General features: G+C 46.4%; 1 protein-coding gene across 6 annotated transcripts in view; it reads left to right on the top strand.

The window, feature by feature from the left end:
• ZNF827 (zinc finger protein 827) overlaps positions 1–19,281 on the top strand; it is a 189,104-nt gene extending 169,823 nt beyond the window's left edge. For 2 of the 6 annotated variants that reach the window (XM_070386611.1, XM_070386612.1), the window contains exons 10-14: positions 3,211–3,382; positions 4,206–4,372; positions 12,452–12,643; positions 13,014–13,191; positions 16,693–19,281. In XM_070386611.1, coding sequence (XP_070242712.1) covers positions 3,211–3,382; positions 4,206–4,372; positions 12,452–12,643; positions 13,014–13,191; positions 16,693–17,521 — 1,538 coding nt within the window. In that variant the 3' untranslated portion in view covers positions 17,522–19,281. Of the gene's footprint in view, positions 1–3,210; positions 3,383–4,205; positions 4,373–12,451; positions 12,644–13,013; positions 13,205–15,189; positions 15,223–16,692 lie in introns of all 6 variants that reach the window. The other 4 variants (XM_070386613.1, XM_070386614.1, XM_070386615.1 and 1 more) reach the window with 4 other exon arrangements.
• Positions 19,282–19,592: the final 311 nt, after the last annotated feature.

Below are 19,592 nucleotides of genomic sequence, written 5' to 3'. Positions count from 1 at the left end.
TTATTTATGTATGATAAGAGAATTATGGTTGATTCTGAGTGTTGGGAAGTGGAAACCCCAATAAATAGTAACTTAATCAATGCAATGATAATAAGCTAGGACAAAAAGAAGTGAGGTAAAATCAATATTAAACAGAAAGCAAGATGGAAATAAGAAAATGAGGTGTTTGAATTTTTACACTGAAGATCAGCCTTGTTGAAAAATTCAAATGTGTCTTGTTTAGAGCAAACAGAAAAGGATAAAATAAAAGTTTTATGTATCACACAAAACAAAAAAGCAAGACAGTATTAGTATAACAAGATTAATTTTCTCTTTATCTATTTTTTAATATTTTGAATCTTAAATATTAAACCAGTAAAGACCAAATTTAGTCATATACTTAGCCACAAAGAAAACTTTCACTTGTTCAAAAAAGTAGAATTTCTGTGTGCCACATTCTCTGAATATACTTCAATGAAATTTAAAATAACCAAGGGTCCATAAAACGCCCTACCTAATCAGATCAAAGGAAATGAAGAAAATCACAAATTCCAGACATCTAGGAGGAGTGAAAGGGGAACATTCATACCTAAACCTGGAACAAACAGCTGCAGCTCCGGACTGAGGAACATTTATGGACTTAAATGTTTTAATTAGAAGGGAAGAAAAACAAAAATAAAGTAACTTAGCACTCATCCTAAAGAATTAGTAAAAGAACAGATTCTAGGAAGAAGATCATAAATGCATAAATCCCTTTAAGTCTGTTTAAGAAAAACAGAGGCTAAAGTATTCAAAATCAGTAATGAAAAAGGAATCCTAACTCTTCTCGTATACATTTTCAGTTATTACAAAATGTCCCTGTGCTGGACGATGCATCTTTGAGTCTAGTTTGTACCTCCCGCTTCCCCACCCCTAACTTCCCCTCCCCTCCAGTAGTAACCACTGGTTTGTTCTCTATTTCTGGGAGTCTGCTTCTTTTTTGTTGTTGTTGAATTACTAGTTTGCTTTATTTTTTAGATTCCACATGTAATCGATACTGTACAATATTTATCTTTGTCTGGCTTATTTCACTTGACATAATAGCCTCCAAGTCCATCCACGTTGCTGCAAATAGCAAAATTTCATTTATTTTTATGGCTGAGTAATATTTCTCTAGGGGTTCCTTGGTGGCTCAGTGGTCAAGAATCTGCCTGCAGTGCTGGAGATGCAGGTTCAATCCCTGGGTCGGGAAGATCCCCTGGAGGAAGGCCTGGCAACCCACGCTGTGTTCTTGCCTGGAGAATTCCATGGACAGAGGAGCCTGGTGATCTACAGTCCATGAGGTTGCAAAGAGTCGGACACAACTGAAGTGACTTAGCATGCATACACGCAATATTTCATTGATGTAGCTACCACATCTTGCTTATCCACTCATCTATTAATGGACATTTATGTTGGGAAGCCTGATTTCTAATACAGATGTTATTAAAGAATTACTGGAAAATAAAGGCAACTCAGTGGCAAAAAAAAAAAAGCTGAAAACTTTAAATGACATAGATAATTTAAGCAAAATTTCCAAAATTGACTGAAGCTGGTGGGAAGAAACTTGGACTGTAGCCTGCCAGGTTCCTCTGTCCATGAGATTCTCCAGGCAAGAATACTGGAGTAGGTTGCCATGCCCTCCTCAAATAAACTGGTTGCCAAAGGGGAATTTGGAAAGATGAGGAGACAATAAAGTATCAGGTCCAGAAACGTTTCCAGCTGGGTTCTTTTTTAACCTGTCAAGACTAGAAGATTCTGATATTGTTAAACTACTCCAAATGATAGAAAAAGATAACGGCTTTCCTGGTGGTCCAGTGGTTAAGCCTCCATGCTTCCACTGCAGGGGATGAGGGTTTGATCCCTAGTTGAGGAACTAAGATCCCACATTCCAGGGGCACGGCCAAAAAAAGGAAAAAGAGAAAGCTCAATGGTTCACTTTGTGGAGAAATTGTAATCTTAATACCAAAACTTAACCATCTTAATATCAAAGCTTAACAACCTCGCTTATTAATAGAAATGCAAAAATTCTAAAGAAAAGACTATTCTCTCTACACTGTAGGGCTCCTCCTGTGCGGCCCTGCCTGAACCCAAGCCACCAGCACCTCAGATGTTGGGGACCACCTATAATAATAATGATGCCTTAAATTTTGTGGCAGAAAACTTTTTTTTTTGCACTCTACCCCATCATGTAGATAAGACAGACAGGTATTTTCTTTAAGACAAGCCCCGTATTACAAAGTCAGAGCTGAGGACAGAAAAGGAAATTGTCCTTTTCTTCCTCTGCTGCCATCTGTTATCTTTGGCTGTACCTAAAAGCAAAGCCGGCTCCTTTTACTTTAATTTACTTGATTACTCAAATGAATTCAGAATGCCACTCTGAAAATGGCCCTGGAACATTGTCAGTTTTATGAAAGGGATTCTATTAAGAAATATAATTAAAGTTTTTTATTTTATTTATATACCATGAAAATTTCCAATTCAATTATTTCATCTGATTCATTTTTTCCCCCTTTAATTTCCTTCGTGTTTGTTTCTTGACTGACCCAGGCCTGGAGCTTAGGGAAAATGATGGTGTGTCTCTTACACGCCAGCCCTGGGCAGGCTGATTCACATGCCCTTCCTCAGCTCAGCACCCACCCTGGACCCACACACCTGGGGGCTTGGATACACACACACACACACACACACACACACACACAGTATTCTTGTAGCCTGTATGGGGCTCACGTTATCAGGAAGAGAGGCCTATGTGTATCCAGAAAACAGATGGTCCAGTCGCCCTGGAATTTTCTTTTATCTTTGAAAGTATAAATGTAGGAGCCACGAGGTGAAGACTTTATGTGCATGTCTGCTCAGCTGTGTTCGTCTCTTTGCAACCCCATGGACTGTAGCCCAGCAGACTCCTCTGTCCATGGGCTTTCCCAGGCAGGAAAACTGGAGTGTTGCCATGCCCTCCTCCAGGGGATTTTTCCCAACCCAGGGATCGAACCCGCGTCTCCTGTGTCTCCTGCAATGGCAGGCGGATTCTTTACCACTTGATACATCACGGAAGACTCTTTAGATATTCACAGTTCCAGAGTGTTCGCTTTGTCCCCACTGGAGGTGAGATTTGCGCCCTCCTGTCCTGGATACCTCTGAGTGGCCTTTTGCAAGGTGTTGGGCTTTCGTTTCTGAGTGTGGTTTGGGTTCTCTCCTGTCCCTTCTCCCCAGAGGAAAGAAAATACAAATGCCACTTGTGCCCCTATGCTGCTAAGTGCCGCGCAAACCTGAACCAGCACCTGACTGTCCACTCGGTGAAGCTGGTGAGCACGGACACCGAGGACATCGTCAGCGCCGTCACCTCCGAAGGCAGTGATGGGAAGAAGCACCCTTATTATTACAGGTGAGCCGCCGGTGGAACCCGCCGGTCCCGGCTACCCAGGCCTTCTCGAACACTCCCTGCACGTCTGCTAGGGCACACGTGACAAAGTGTCTCGTCTCAGCCTCAGGGCTGTGCTTCCCTGTGGCTCTGACTCCTCTGCTGGCTTGGGTGGCCGGGAAGAGTTAATTAAAAGGGAAATGGTCATGGAGGTGGTGCTGTGGGGTGGGGTCCGGAGAGAGGAAGGCTCTGGGGCTATTAGCTATGAGGTCCCTATAGCCTGGAAGCTCCCGCCTTTATCACTGAGCAACTCACTGCTTCCTGAGAACTATCCTAAGGAAAGAATGAGTCTGAGAACCGTGAGGTATTTCACGGTTTCATCCTTTCCCTTCGAGGTGTTATCCTTTAGTACCTGGAGCTGCCTGTTTCTCTTCCATAGTCAACCGTGAATCAGTATTTGGTGTGGTTGCTGTTTACAGCCTGACTTGTCAGGCTTGCAGAGTTTATCAGCACACCAGCTCCGCGAATATCTTGGCCAGGCTGTCCTGCATCCCTTTGCCCGAAGGAATCAGTTAGATGATGTAGAGCATCTGGAATCTGTAATTTTGAATTAACTGTATGATTATTTAGTATCATTATAGCATGAATGGGATTGTTACATTATGCGGGCATTTAATCCATCTGGCACGGTGACCACTTCCAAGCTGTCCCAGAAAGCGGAGGAGTTTCCTAATGCCTAGCCCTTTGGTGGGACCAAAGCAAGTCAAGGTCGTCGGGATTTGGGAGGGGACCGCGTGCTCCTGAGTAGCCTCCGTTTAGAAGCTCACACATTGCTCTTTCGGTCCAGCTGTCACGTGTGTGGATTTGAGACGGAGCTCAACGTCCAGTTTGTCAGCCACATGTCACTCCACGTGGACAAGGAGCAGTGGATGTTCTCCATCTGCTGCACGGCCTGCGACTTCGTCACCATGGAGGAGGCGGAGATAAAGGCACACATCGGCACCAAGCACACAGGTGACCTCCTCCCCCACCCCCACCCCCACGTCCTCAGCCCTTCCCTCCCTTCTCTCCCCCACCCCTTGCCGCCTCGCCTGACAGGGGCATCCGCGTCACTGTGACATTTCCTTCCAAGAGGATGCTGTCCTGTAGCCCCAAGGCCATTGCCTGGCGCGGCTGATGCCTCGCCTGTCTGACATATTCACAGGCTCAGATGTAGTTGAGAGGCTCTGCTTGTCCCTCATCCCAGTCATCACCATCATAGGTAACAGTTATGGAGCTTTGATGACGCCCTAGGCTTGTGATCTCTTCTGACCGCGCTCCGCCGTCCGTATTATTGTGGGTGTACCACACAGGGAGACACTGAGGCTTCACATAGGTCAGGTCTTCTCTTCAAGGTCTACAACCAGCCCTGACCACTTCCCTGCTGGAGCCCGCTGTGTCCACGCTGTTCTGATGGCCCCTGGCAACCCTGGGCAGAGGGCTGCCGCTCTTTGTTTTCTGGGGTCAGAGCCCAGCTCACCTAGCTCTGCAGGCTCCCCTCCTCTTCCCTGAGACTGCAGCCCTGCCCCTCCCACCCCAGGGCGATGAATGGCAGCTCTGTACAAGCGCAAAGAAAACCAGCTTCTCCTGAAACCACCTAAGGCTGCAGCCAAGACTTTGGCCGGCGCTTTCCTTTCCTTTAAGGCCGTGCTGGTTAACTCCGTCCATTTGACAATGTTAACATTTGACTCCACCACGCACTCGCCCGCTCCCAAGTGATGGTTACGAATGACACCAGCGTGCAGTCATTAAGTGACCATGAAGAGGCGCTCCCCCTGCCTTTTGCTTACAAGTCACTAGCAGAGGTTGCTGACCGCCAGCCCCAGGCAATGGATCTGCCCCTTGCGTCCTCGGCCCGTGACGGATTTGGGAAGGGGCATTTCCCTGACAGCTGTGCTGGCGGTGTGCATGGACGAGAACTGTCTCTTTCTGCTTTCCTGGCCGCCGTGGCTCCGTGGCGCCAACAGCAATAAAAGCTTGCTTTTGTCAGTAAGTTGAGCAGCTCTGACTCGGAGGTCTGCAGAGAGCCGTTATGCTGAGCGAGGAGGTGCGTCTTTACGGTCTGTTTTCTGACTGTAACCACATTAGCACCGTGGGCAGCAGGTGAGCTGGGAAACCCACATCCAAGACAAATTAAATTCAGCATTTCTGGAGTGGCCAGTGGAGGGAAAGGCCAGCCTCGCTTCCATTTCCACTGGCTTTCAGATTTTTCTTTTCTCTTTTCTGTTACACTTTCCTTTCTTCTGACCCTCTCCACCCCAAAGTGCGCCTCAACCCAGCCAAGAACCTTCTTCCTCCCACCTCGATCCACGCCCCCTCTACACTACCCCAAGGAAACCGTAGAAACTAACGCCTGGAGAAATGTTGGACTTGCTCACCTAATTGTCGTCACTGGAAACTTCACTTTCCCGAGTAACCGCTGCAGGCTCACTCACCTCCTCATTGCCACGAGGAACACAGCAATATCTTGTTCCCTCTGAGATAGTGGGGAAGATTCCTACTTAGTACAGAGAGCCCAGAGTGAAATGCATTAAAGAAGTTTCTCCCTTACCACAGTAGAAGCCTTTAGTGCTGCTGCTATTAGGGAATAAGGTTCTATCCTATTCTATAAGCTAGGGGTGCTAAGCAGCGTATTTCTTAAGGGCCAGAAAGTAAGTATCTCAGGCTTTCAGGCCATACAGTTGCTGTCAGTACTGTTCAGTCATGCCATTGGATGGAAAGTAGCCACAGACAATATGTAAAAGAGTGGGCATGGCACTGTTCCACTAAAACTTGATTTACAAAAACACAAAGTTAAATTTGGCACAAGGGTTATAGTTTGTGACCCCTAGTTATAAGCTAATAGTCTCACAATGAGGGTTTCTTGTATCTAGCTGCTGCTTTGAGGTGTTTGAATTTGCCCCAAAATATGTCAATTTATGTCTGTAATCAACAAGCTGTGTGATTGCAAAGTTATGATATGTATACAGTATGTATACTCTATAATGGGGCTTCCCTGGTGGCTCAGTGGTAAAAAAAAAAAAAAAGCCTGCCGATGCAGGAGGCACGAGTTGGATCCCTGTATCAGGAAGATGCACGCAGGCAGACTCTACCATTTGATTTACCTGTCATAAGAACGGGCGTCTTGTGCATCAGTACCCTGGGAGATCTGAGTGCTTTCTTGTTACCTAAGTGAGGTTGTGACCTACAGGATAAGCTGTCATGAATCACAGATTTTTACGTAGTCTCCCTAGAATCCACGTCCTTCTTCACACTTCCTTACTGGCTCCTCTTACCCAAGCAAGACCCACTGGTAAATGAAGTGCTGAGCAGGAATTTGAGGAACTGTCTGCTGTTTGGTGTTTGACTCTTCCTTACTCTCTTCCTCTCTGGCTCCTTGTCCCTGCAGAAAAATCAGGAAGGGAAGGTATTCCCTCTGGTGCTTTCTCAATGCAAATTTTGCTGCAGTCTTTAAATGTTGCAATAATGGCATTAAGGAATTTGAACAGCTATTTGGAAAATACAGTCATCTGTACTTCACGTCACACTGACACCAAAAGAATTCCACATAACTTACCCATCCCTGTTAAAAAATCAACCCTAGAAAGGCTTGAAGAAAATAGAATATTTATCAAACTTCCAGAATGAGAAGGATTTGTAAGATACTGAGTGACACACAAAATCACAAAGGAAAAAAAACTAAGAGATTTGACACAGAAGTTTCTTCTGTTTGCAAAAGAAAAGCAAAGTTAAAAAACCACAGTCTGTAAAATGTGTTTATAAAAATGACCAAAGGTTAATACATTTACAGCATGGAAAATTCATATAAACTGGTTAGAAACACTTAGAGCCTCCAGTTGAAGAATTTACAAAGGACATGAACAGTCAACTCACAATGAAAGAAATAAAAACGAATCACTTAACATCAGCAAAAATACCCAACCTTGCTAGCAGTCAAACTAAAACTCAGAAGTGGCTTACGTTTCACCTGTTAAGTCAGGAGCATATCTTATAACGTTCTCCACTGTTGCCAGAAGCTGCTGATCCTCCTGTGGCCATGGCCTTGCAAAGTGGCAGAACTTTTGAAAACTAATTAGTATACACCAAGAGTCTTGAAAATGTAATGTACTATGACCCAGTCATCCCACTTCTGGGAATTTATCTGTAGGAAAAATAAAAGCAGCCAGTATAATATTAATTTTAATTTAAAATTTAATTTTAAAGAAATATTTTAGGAGAGTAGAATAAGTTTAAGGCTTCCCAGGCGGCACTAATGGTAAAGAATCCGCCTGCCAATGCAGGAGACCTAACAGATGTGGGTTCAGTCCCTGGGTCGGGAAGATCCCCTGGAGCAGGAAATGGCAACCCACTCCAGGACTCTTGCCTGGAGAATCCCACGGACAGAGGAGCCTGGCAGACTGTGGGCAATAGGGTTGCAAAGAGTCAGACGTGACTGAAGCAACTTAGCATGTTCACACATGCATGCAGAATAAGTTTACTCCATGGATATAATACTATCACTTAAAACTATTAATTCATAATTATTTTTATAAATTTTTTGAGAGCCAACTGTATCTCAGGTATATATAACAACATGGGAAAATACAAAAAGTTATTAATATTATTATATTTTATAAATATTGTATGTTATATTTTATAATACAATAATATAGTCTTCAACAATGCTTACCATGAGCCAGGCATTGTTCTTGGTGCTTTGCATATAAAAAACCACTTGAGTCTCACAACAAATATATGAGATACTGATATTATTTCCATTTCTTAGATGAGATAATTGGAGCACAAAGTTAAATACCTTGTCCCAGGTCATACAGCTCCTGAGTGGGACAGATGGCATTCAAACTCAGGTATTCTGGATCTTAAGTCCTTATTCTTAACCACTATGCAATTAATGGCAACAATTTTTAAATTGAGATGTTGACTTTTTAAAAAATGAAAATACCAAAAATGTAATAGTATTTGTATTGAGGCAGAAAGAGGGTTGGTATTTTTTTCTGGGCTCAGTTGCTCAGTTTTTGTCATTTTAAATTGCAAAATATTTAGGTTTGTAAATTCTCTTCAGTTGGCTGTCCTTGAGTTTGAGGTTGCATTACCTGTGCACGGGCGTCCTTCACCAGAAATCTTTGTGATGCTGAAGATGAATGACCACTGGGATCATAGTGAGCCTTGGACTGGGCTGACAAGGGCACCTGGCTCACACCCTACAGATACAGCGAAGGGGCATGTGAAGGGGAAAGGAAGCTGTGTAGACAGAGGATTACACGGTGAATGGGCTGGGCTTGCCTTGCCATGCTGTCGCCCAGAGTATCTGCCATGGCTCCCGTATAGTTGGCTTCCCTGGCTGCTCGTCTGTAAAGAATCTGCCTGCAATGCAGGAGGCCTGGGTTTGATCCCTGGGTTAGGAAGATCACCTGGAGAAGGAAATGGTAACTCACTCTAGAATTCTTGCCTGGAGAATCTGCATTTCTTAATTTAGGTAGCTCTCCCCAGTGCCATAAGCCTGAGGGTACTTGAAGCTATTCTTAAAGATAGTAATTAAAATTATCTGTTTTTATTTATTTAGTCCACACTGTGCAGCTTGCAGGATCTTAGTTCCCCAACCAGAAATTGAACCTGTGTCCCCTGCAGTGGAAGGGCAAAATCTTAACCCTGGACCACCAGCAAAGTCCCCAAAATTTATCTGTTTTAATTCCAAAAGCTAGTTTAATCATGCACAATATTCTGTTGGTAAGACCAGTCTTAGAGGATGGATTTGGTCAGGCAATGCTGGGGACTCAGGGCCCCCACTGAAAATATTCTGTTTGTCTACAAAATGTGACTGAACTGGTTCAATATTTAGATAAGAGACTGGCAGTCGTGGTGCTGGCTTTCCGGGTACCCAAGGAGGGATGTGAGTTAAAGGCATGTTCCATCCCTGCACGTGGGTCGGTAAGTGAGGTCACCTCCTGTCTGTGCAGGAACCAAGTTCATTTCTGCTCAGGAGCAAGAGTTTTTAAATTGCCAACTGAAGTAAGAGTTGGGTGCTCTAGGCATAAGGAAGTACAGCTCTTCAAAGAGAAACACTGAAAACATTGTAAACTGGTAAATATTTTTCCTTCCTCTTTTTACACACATGTTTTAATTGGACAAGTAATTCATGGTCACTGCATAAAAATGTTGAAAGCCAAATTAAAAAACAACAAGCATAAAGCTGGTCATTTGATACACTAAATGTAACCACCATTACAGCTTTACTTCTGGACTTCTTATGCCTATATACAAAATATCACTTATTTTTTTAATCTCCTAATAAAGTTTGTTTCTAACAGTTTGCAGTCACCAAATTACTTAATTGGCTGATTTGAACGGAACTGAAGCACAGTCTCCTTACAGTTGCAACCCTAAACTACCCTAAGACGATGAGGTTGCATTGAATTGGCTTGGGGACGATTGACATCTAAACACTGAGTCTCTTGAACATGAACAGTGGATCAATCACAGATACTTGGCTTTAGAATGTTCATTTTTATTTATTACAGTTTACCTTCAAGTGGTATTATACCACTTCATTTAGTATAAGAACCTCACAATAATTTCTCCTCTCCCAGCCTTCATGTTACTGTCATCATATATTTACCTGTTATAAATACTACATTATTTTTGAACAAATTACTTTTATTATATTTTAAAGAGATGTTAAATAGTCAGAAAAGGTTGTCTGTCTACTCATGCAGTTATCGTTCCCAGTGTTCTTCATTCTTTTTGTGTAGATCCATGTTTTTATATTTGGTGTCATTTTCCTACTGCCTGAAGAACTTCTTTTTACCATTTCTTACAGTTGGGGTCTGTGGTAATGATTTCTTTTGCTTTCTCTTCGTCTTTATTTTCTTGTTTTGCTGCACCACACAGCGTGTGGGATCTTTAGTTCCCCAACTAAGGATTGAACCCATGACCCCTGGAGTGGAAGCACAGAATCTTAACCACTGAACCACCAAGGAAGTCCCTCTTGCCTCCATTTTTGAGATATATCCTCACTGGGTATAAAGTTTCAGGTTGACAGTTGTTTCTTTCGGTACTTTAAAGAAGTTGCTCCATTACTTCTCCCTTGCATTGCTTCCAGTGAGAAATCTGCCATCATATTATTTACTTTTGTTCCTCTGCACATAATGTAGCTTTTTTCCTCTGGCTGCTTTTAGGATTTTTTCTTTATCACTCATTTAGAGCTATTTGATTATGATGTCTCTTGGTATGGATTTCTTTATCTTTCTTATGCTTAGAGTTCATTATGTTTCTTGGATCTGTAGATGTATGGTTTTTCCTCAAATTTGGAAAATTTTTTGTGTTTTCAGATATTTCTTCTGCCCTCCCCTCCCGGTTAGGAACTAAAGTTGAGCTTAAGCTACCAGCAGGCATCCCACAGCTCACGGATGCTCTTTTCATGTTTGTGACTCTTTTTCCTCTCTCTTTCATTTCAGATCATTTCTGTTGCGATTATCTTCAAGTTCACTGATCTTTCCTTCTGCCGTGTCTAAGTCGCTAATAATCCCATCCAGTCTGTTTTTCATCTCAGACACTATGATTTTCATCTCTCGGAATTTGGATTGGGTCTTTTTTATATCGTTTCTATCTCCACTTAACTTTCTGAACATATAGAATACAGTTACAATAAGTGCTCTTATGGCATTTCCTGTAAAGTCTAGCAACTTTGTCAGTTCCTGGCAAATCTGATTGGTTGATTATTCTTTCTGGTTTTGGGTAGTGTCTTCTTGTTTCCTGGCATGCCTGACCATCTTTGTTTGATGTCAGACACTGTGATGGTTGCCTTGTTGGGTGCTGTACACTTTATATTCCTATAAATACTCTTGACTTTTGTCTTAGGCATTATTTGGCAACTTTGATCTTTTGAGGGTCTTGCTTTTATGATTTGTTAGGCAGGTCTGGAGCAGTGCTCCATCCAAGAGACTAATCATTACCCACTAGTAAATGTTTTTCTACTCAATGCCTTGGGAATTATGAGCTTTTCTAATTTGGCTAGTGGAAACAGACACTGTTCTTGAAGCCTTTCAGATGGCTTTTTCCCCTTTAACTTTGGGTGGTTTCCTCACACACGTGCTCTGATCCCGACTCTTCTGAGTGTCCTCGGGGGGCCATCTGCAGGTCTCTGGGTTCTTCTCCTGTGCTTCTCTTTCCTCTCGGGTGCTCTGTCCTGCAAAGTCCAGGCATGTTAATCTCCTCAGAGCCTCAGCTCTGTCTCCTCAGTTCAGTGAGTCTGCCAGCTGGTTCCCTATCCCTGCACCACAGCCTGGATGGTGAAGTCTCTCAAGGCGGGAAGCAGGGCAATCCGAGGGCCCACCTCTTGTCTTCCCTTTCTCTCAGGGGTCACTTCTCTTCATTGCCTCACATCCAGTGTTGTGAAGATTATTGTTTGATAAATTTTGTCTGGTTTTTTTTTTCATTGTTTCAGTAACAGCGGTCAAATCCAGTCTCTGACACTCTGTCTTGAAAAGAAGCAGAAGTCTCCTGATGCTAGATTTTCTTGGCCTCTTGATTTGTTTACTACTGGCTTTGAGGGAGAGCCCAGTGCCCTGATGAAGAGCACCGGCACTAGAATCAGACCATGTGATGCTCTGGTCCACCACTTCTTAGCCGCGCGACCAAAGCCATGTTAACCTGGCTCTGTCTCCCTTCCCTTGTCTGTAAAATGGGGAGGATAATGGTCATGGCTCATTGGATTTTTGAAAGGCTAAAACGAGATCATGCATTTAAAGCATGACGCAGTTTCTAGAACTTGGTAACACGTTCATCTTAGCTATAATTTAAATTATTATAAGACCCCAATAAATACTTGCCAATTGAATATCTACTCTTGGCCCAAGAACCATATGTGTCATCATCATAGGTGACTGGGACCTGGGACCCAGCACTGGCAAAGCAGGAAACCTCAGTGTATGCTCCCTGAATGAAGGTGTAGCCAGGAGGCCCCAACTCTCCGCCACCCATGATTGCTATTATTCTAGGGTTTTCATCTCCTAAATAACAGACCTGGTTTTTTTTTTTTTTTTTTTTTTTTTTCAGGGGAAGACAGGAAGACCCCCAGTGAATCAAATAGCCCCTCTTCCTCATCCCTCTCAGCTCTGAGTGATTCGGCCAACAGCAAGGACGATTCAGACAGCTCTCAGAAGAACAAGAGTGGAAGTAACCTGCTGGTCATCTCTGTCATGCCTGGGAGCCAGCCCTCCCTGAATAGTGAGGAAAAGCCAGAGAAAGGTAAGGGAGGAGGTGGGCTGGGCTGCTCAGTCCTATCCACTCTGCAGGGATGACCCAGTCTTGAGATAAAGCCTGGAGAGAAGTGATGTTGCGAAGCAGATATTAGGCCTGGGAACAGTATAACACATAGCCTCTAAAATTTGCATGTGGATTTTTGACTTAGTTTGCATCGGTATATGGAATGAAAGGATGGAGAGTGTGACATTGATGCCAAAACTGTGCCTTTAACTCATGTTAGCGCAGAGATGCAGGGAGCGGTGCCTGGAACAGTGTAGCTGGGGGGAAAGAGAAGGAGGGTGGTCTCCATCCTACCCCTGCCCTCCTCTCCCTCTGCCCCCTGCACCGGTACACCCAGCCTCGGTCCTTGCAGGGTTCGAATGCGTTTTTTGCAACTTTGTCTGCAAGACGAAGAACATGTTTGAGCGCCATCTGCAGATCCACCTCATCACCCGGATGTTTGAGTGCGACGTGTGCCACAAGTTCATGAAGACCCCCGAACAGCTGCTGGAACATAAGAAATGCCACACTGTCCCCACCGGTGGGCTCAAGTAAGGAAAGCAAGTACAGAACCTTTTACTGTGTTGTTTTATTAAACACCCTGCCTCCACCCCTGCCCCATCCCCTCCCCTGAAGGTTTTTGGGGTCATGGAGAGGGGGAGCTTGGCCTGGGTGGGAGCATTAGTCGGGCACACCTCTGCTGCCTTTAGCTGGATAGGAATTAGACCTGTCCCCAAGGGGGTCTGCAGATGTCAGCACAAGACTCCCATTTCCCAAGATGGTCACCTCGCTGAAGCAGCCCAACACGGGCATGTAAGAGCAGACTCAGCCTACACCACTTGAGTTCCGTTCAGATTTGATTGTAAGGGACTTAGGGGTTATAACCTGTCCGCACGTGCAAATCATTACACTGTCACTGCACTTCACCATCTCTATTTTTTAGATGATTTGCCACAAGTCTTTTAAATAAGCACTACAACTACCCCAACCACACCCGCCTCCAGATATCGGATACTTGCCAGTGTGAACAGGCAAGAGGCAACATTTTCATGCAGAGATCACGTGCCTCGTGTCTTCCTGCAAACATGCCTTACGCCTTCCCGGGAACTGGAATTGGGATCTCGCTGGTGTCACCTTCGTGAGATCTGACACCTCTGATCACATGTTCTTTGCAGATCCCCAAAGACCTAGACAATGAGCATCATCATTAACCAACATTTGCAACAAGCCCTCTGGTCAGAAGAGAGACCCATCCGTTATTATCAAAACACGCTGTGTGTCTGGCTTGATAATAGGTGCTAAAGGGCAAACAAGGAATAAAACATAATTCCACCCTCGGGAAATGTACGTCCGAGCTCTACCAGAGTTTCATCTTCCTGGCGCTTCTGAAATCAGAGGCCCCGTTCACGAGGCTCTTGTGTTCTAGGAAAGGAGAAAGAAGCATCTGTCACTGGGCACAGAAAGACACACCATTTTCAAAGCATAATTATTCATGTTTAGCTGAATTGATGGTGTAATTAAAAGAATGAAAAATGACATTTTACTTAACACAAGAACAAGAACACCTCTTGTTTTTAAAAACATGTTTATCTTTGAAACTCACAGCTTGCCAAGAGAAGAGGCATGACTGTCCTGAATGGGCGAGGGGTGGAGCGACCCAGCAGGAGCTCGGGAGTCAAGTGTTGGGGGCAATGCAGGGTGGAGTCCCTGGGCTCCGGCCCGGTCAGGGGGACCCTCCTCAAACACTCCTCCAGACAGAGGAAGTGGCACCCGCTGTCAGATCCCATTTTGGTTCACTGTTGGGGCTGATTAGGTGGGGCGGGGGGAGGGTAGGAGGAAGGGGAGTGGGGCGATGAGCATTCAAGAATACTCATTGAACGGGAAATGCCTAGCACGTGCTTATTTGGGAATTTGATTTGGTTTATTCCCACTGCCCCCCTCAAAATATACGCGTACTCTTACTTATTTTTTAAAAAGCCACGTATTTCCTTGGTTGGTTTAGTGCTCACTGCCCTTCCTAGAAGCCCAGTCACGCCCGTTACCTGTGGCCCCAGCCAGTTGTGGCTTTGCCAGTTAGAACCCCCTTTCCTCGGGGACCTACGGCGTTCCCGAGCCTCAGGCCCACTGGTGGGGATGCCAAGTGAACCTGATGCTTTTGCAGGTGTAGACACTTCCCATGCAGTGCTAACGGTCCCCGATGTAATAGTTCATGTTCTAGGCTGACCAAGTAGAAGAATACTTTGACAAAATTGCTAATACCTTCTGGCTATACAGTGAGTCTTTTTTGTTTTTGTTTTGTTTTCCCTTTTCCGTCTCAGAGAAGTAATTTGTCAGAGAGTCTTTACGATAAATAACGGGAACGTAGAAAACCCTTTCCCTCTGCCTGAGCAGCGAAAGAAAGATTGAGCCATGGGTCACAGAAACGTCCTTAACATGAAACAGACTGCTGATGTCTAAATTGCTTTTCTGTGATGGGACTGCTTGTACTCTATATCCTGTTCATAATGCAGATCAAATAAGATTATACTATTATTTTTCTTTTGCCGTAGCTCAGGACAGTGGTGAGTTTCAGACTCCTCTAGGTAAGGCCCAGCTTGGCGTAGGGGTTGTGTGTGCAGCTGACCTGGGAATGGGCTTTATAGTTCTCTTGCGTGCACTCTTCTGTGAGCTGAGGTTCCGAGGCTAACGGCGGGCTTGGCGCTCAGGAGCAGTGCGCGGGCTCTGGGTGTGTTGGGCTCTGCTGAAATCCTCTCCAGACCCTCCGAGGACAGTTCACTCCCGGGCCCTGCCCTTGCAGGTGCCAGTCCAGAGCCGAGGCAGCCACTTTTGCATTTGCATCCTTTTGGTAAAGAGAGCATACACGCTACAGCCATCATATCAACCACCGACTCGAGCCCGGCAGCTTCTACAGAGCGAAGCTCAGCAACATCTGTGAACCTGCCCCTCCCTTACCCTCCTTGCCCCTCTGGGCAGCCAGGGGGCCTGGGGGCAGCATAGCCTCACTGCCTAGGATGGAGAGGCCCAGACTTTGTCCCGGGGCACAGCCCGCCCATCAGGTGATGGAGCTCTGCTAGAATCTGCCTAAATGACTTGTAGAGACCAGTCCAGTAAGGAATCAGTGCCCACTATGGGCTCCTCTACTGAGCACTGCAGAGAATGCAGAAGGAAGGGGAGTCCCGCCCGCTGAGAGCTTATGATCCCTTTGGATGACTATTATTTCCATGATGTAATAACATTAATCATTAATAATGCATTAATGATGTCTTCAAGGTCCAGATAGCAGCTGTCTCCCTCCCCGATCCCTCATTCCTAGACAGGCTGGTGGGTGGGTCTTCTCCTGAGCCCCAGTGACGGTTCTCACCTCCCTTCCCTGATGGAGACCCAGTGCTGTAGGAGAGACAGGTTTTAGGAGTCCAGATCTCTGTATCTACAGCACACTTGCTCCCACACGCACACACACACACACAGGCCTTCTCAATCCTAACCACCCTTTAATCAGCACGATTCTGACCCCTACGACTCTCTGTTTGCTGGAGGTAGCTCTCCCCTATAAGCTGTTCTTCAAAACTCTTAGCCTTTCTGCGTGTGCTTGGTGTGGTGCATGAAAAGTCGATTCTTTGTGTTGCTCCCATCTAGAGGGGAGGTCTTGAGGGTGAGCCCTCGGCCCTGGCCGGTCGGGGGCGGGGAGGGCTCTGAGGGGCCGGGCGGGGGCGGGGGTGGGGGGGGGCGGGGACTGGAGGGGAGAACAGCTTAGCTGGGTGCCCCGCCAACCTGGCGCTGGCTCTGCTCCCCTTCCTCGGGGCTGGCATCCGCCAGTGCAGCCAGGAGACCCCCGTCCCCGAGCAGGCCAAGGGATGGCTCTGTCCGCAGCAGAGCCACCGAGGGTCCTCAGGAGGCAGCAGGGCCGGGTTGGGCAGGGGCCAGGTCGGGTTTCGGAGCCGGGAGGGCAGCCGAGGGCAGGCTGGCGAGGCGGGGAGCAGCCGGGGAGGGTACCCCCCCGGACCCCGCGGGGCTGACCCTCTCCCGTCCTTGCTTCCCCCCTCCCCCGGCAGGTGCCCATTCTGCATTTATTCCACCAACCGCCCCGCCGCCATGGAGTGCCACGTGAAGACCCACTACAAGATGGAGTACAAGTGCCGGATCTGCCAGACGGTGAAGGCCAACCAGCTGGAGCTGGAGACGCACACCCGCGCGCATCGCCTGGGCAACCACTACAAGTGCGACCAGTGCGGCTACCTGTCCAAGACCGCCAACAAGCTCATCGAGCACGTGCGCGTGCACACCGGGGAGCGGCCCTTCCACTGTGACCAGTGCAGCTACAGCTGCAAACGCAAGGACAATCTCAACCTGCACAAGAAGCTGAAGCACGCCCCGCGCCAGACCTTCAGCTGCGAAGAGTGCCTGTTCAAGACCACTCACCCCTTCGTCTTCAGCCGCCACGTCAAGAAGCACCAGAGCGCGGACAGCCCGGAGGAGGACAAGAAGGGCCCGGCCCCGGCCTCCCAGGACGCCGGCGGCCCCGGGGCCCCGCTGCTGGTGGTCGGGAGCGCCCGCCACCTGCTGTCTCCGCTGTCGGTCATGTCCGCCTCCCACGCCCTGCAGACCGTGGCCCTGTCGGCCGCCCACAGCGGAGGCGGCGGCGGCTCCGAGCCCAACCTGGCACTCAAGGCCATGCCCTTGAACGGCTCCCCTCTGCGCTTTGACAAGTACCGGAACTCGGATTTCGCCCATCTCATTCCCTTGACGATGTTATACCCCAAGAACCAATTGGATCTCACATTCCACCCTCCCCGACCTCAGACTGCGCCGCCCAGCATCCCCTCGCCCAAACACTCCTTCCTGGCCTACCTGGGACTGAGAGAGAGAGCCGAGACTGTCTGAGGGCAGCCGGGCTCCGTACCAAAAACCAAGAGACAGAGACAGACAAAAAAAAGACAAAACCCGCGAAACTTAAAACACAACCCCAGCAGGTGTACGTTGCTGCAAAAACCTACAGGCCCGCCCAGGTCTGAACCACGTGTACTGTATATCTTTAGTAAGGAATAGAGAATTGGCTCTGTGTGTATACCTATTGCATTGACCTGAAAGCTGCTTTATCCAATCTTCAGAGAGGTGACCTACTGCACCGTCTACCTTCAGAGGCATGCCTCCCCAGCCACCCACTCCCACTCTCGGCCCTTCTCCTTACTTTGAAAGGAAACCTGTCTTGTTACACCCTAAAGAGAGTGTCCTTAATAGCAATCAGCACTTGTAAGCTTCCATACCGGTGCATTTTGTTTTCTGTTGGGCGAATGGGGCATGTGGGCGTTTGTGGATTCGGAAAGAGACAGCCGTGTCGTGTGCCATGACATTTGCACCTTCTTTGTACTGGCTTCTTTGACAGCGATGAGCATTGTTTGCCCTCCTGGGTGGTTCATGCGCTGCATTCCCTCCCGGAGCTCCTTCATCACCTTTCCCCTCTCTATTTTGTGGCTGCAGAGTGGTAGGGCCTGGTGCTTACTCGATGAAGGAATGGTAGACAACTCGGTGCTGCCTGCGATTTCTCCAGAGTCCTGGAGATCTTGTGCTCGCGTCTCTGGTTATGAAGGAGCAATTGAGAGCCCCACCTGGAAGAAATAGCTTGCAGCACTGCAGCTGACATCACAAAACTCAAGTGTGTTTTGTGTGTGTGTCCATATGTATGCAATGTGTATGGTACACACACTGCATCATTTTTTAAGGGCAGATTAAAAAAATATATATATGTGATGTATTAAGTCAGTGGTTACCATTTGTTTGCAGGAAAAGAAAAAACAGTGTATGAGTGAAAATTTTTATGGTTGATAAATCCAGCCAAGGAGATTAAAAGGGGTTTGGATAAATTCTGGGTATAAATGCTCAGACTAAAAAAAAAAAAAAAAAAAGAAACGGCAGTTTTGCACAGTGCTTTGGTCTTGCACTAGCTTTTGTTTCTCATCTGCAAAAAAAAAGTAACATAAAAGGAAGAAAATGTACCTTTTTTATGGAATGAGTAGACTGTATGTTTGAAACTTTTGTCATAACCTCTTTGACATATAACAACCCAACAAAAAGGTGCTGTTTAGTCCTACCGTTCAGTTTATGCCCCTGAGACGTTTCCATTGTGTTTGCAAATTGTCTGGCTATAGCGGTGTTCTCCATGTTATTAGTAATTCTGTATTCCATTTTGTTAACGCCTGGTAGATATAACCTGCTAGGAGGCTAACTTTATACTTATTTAAAGCTCTTATTTTGTGGTCATTAAAATGGCAACTTATGTGCAGCACTTTATTGCAGCAAGAAGCAGGTGTGGATTGGTTGTACAACCCCTCGCTATTCTTAAAAAGTCAGAGGTGATGTAAAAAGAAAAGAATCTTTGGCTAAACATGCTAATGGCTTGTATTTTTAAGACAACAGAATTTCCAGTATGAAACAGGCTAAAAAAGCAGGAAGAAATGTGCTTTGTATGATAATGGGAAGTTTGGAATATAAAGTTTATATATTATTTATCTGTGAAGAACTGGTGTACAGGAGGAATGCTTTCTTACTGCGTTGCTGTTTTCCATCATGTGTTACCCTAGAGGTGGGATTTTTTTTTTTCCATCTGTTTCATCCGGAGGGAAATAAAAGCATCCCGAATTTTCTTCCTCTAGTCGGTTTGCTTCCCCGAAAGCTCCCCCTTGTACAGAGTGCAGGAAGCCGGAAGTCTGCACCTTCTGTCCACACACGCTCCTCCCCCACACCCACCCTTCCTCCCCCAGACCTGGCAGGTGTGCCCCGCTCCCCTTGCCAGTCACCCAGCCCTGGCAAGCCTGTTTACACTAAGGAGCTGTCCCCGGGGGCGGGGAGGCCGAGCCATCGAGGGCGGGAAGCTCCCGCTCCCTGGGTCGTTCTCCAGCAGAGACGCCTGTTCTTGGCCACGTTTGAAATGTCACTCAGCGTCGCCCTGTCAGTG

This window comes from Bos mutus, chromosome 17 (assembly GCF_027580195.1).
Source record: "Bos mutus isolate GX-2022 chromosome 17, NWIPB_WYAK_1.1, whole genome shotgun sequence".
In the NCBI taxonomy this organism is placed as follows: domain Eukaryota; kingdom Metazoa; phylum Chordata; class Mammalia; order Artiodactyla; family Bovidae; genus Bos; species Bos mutus.
The sequence above is the reverse complement of the archived record's forward strand: the minus strand, read 5'-3'. Positions and strand labels throughout refer to the sequence as shown.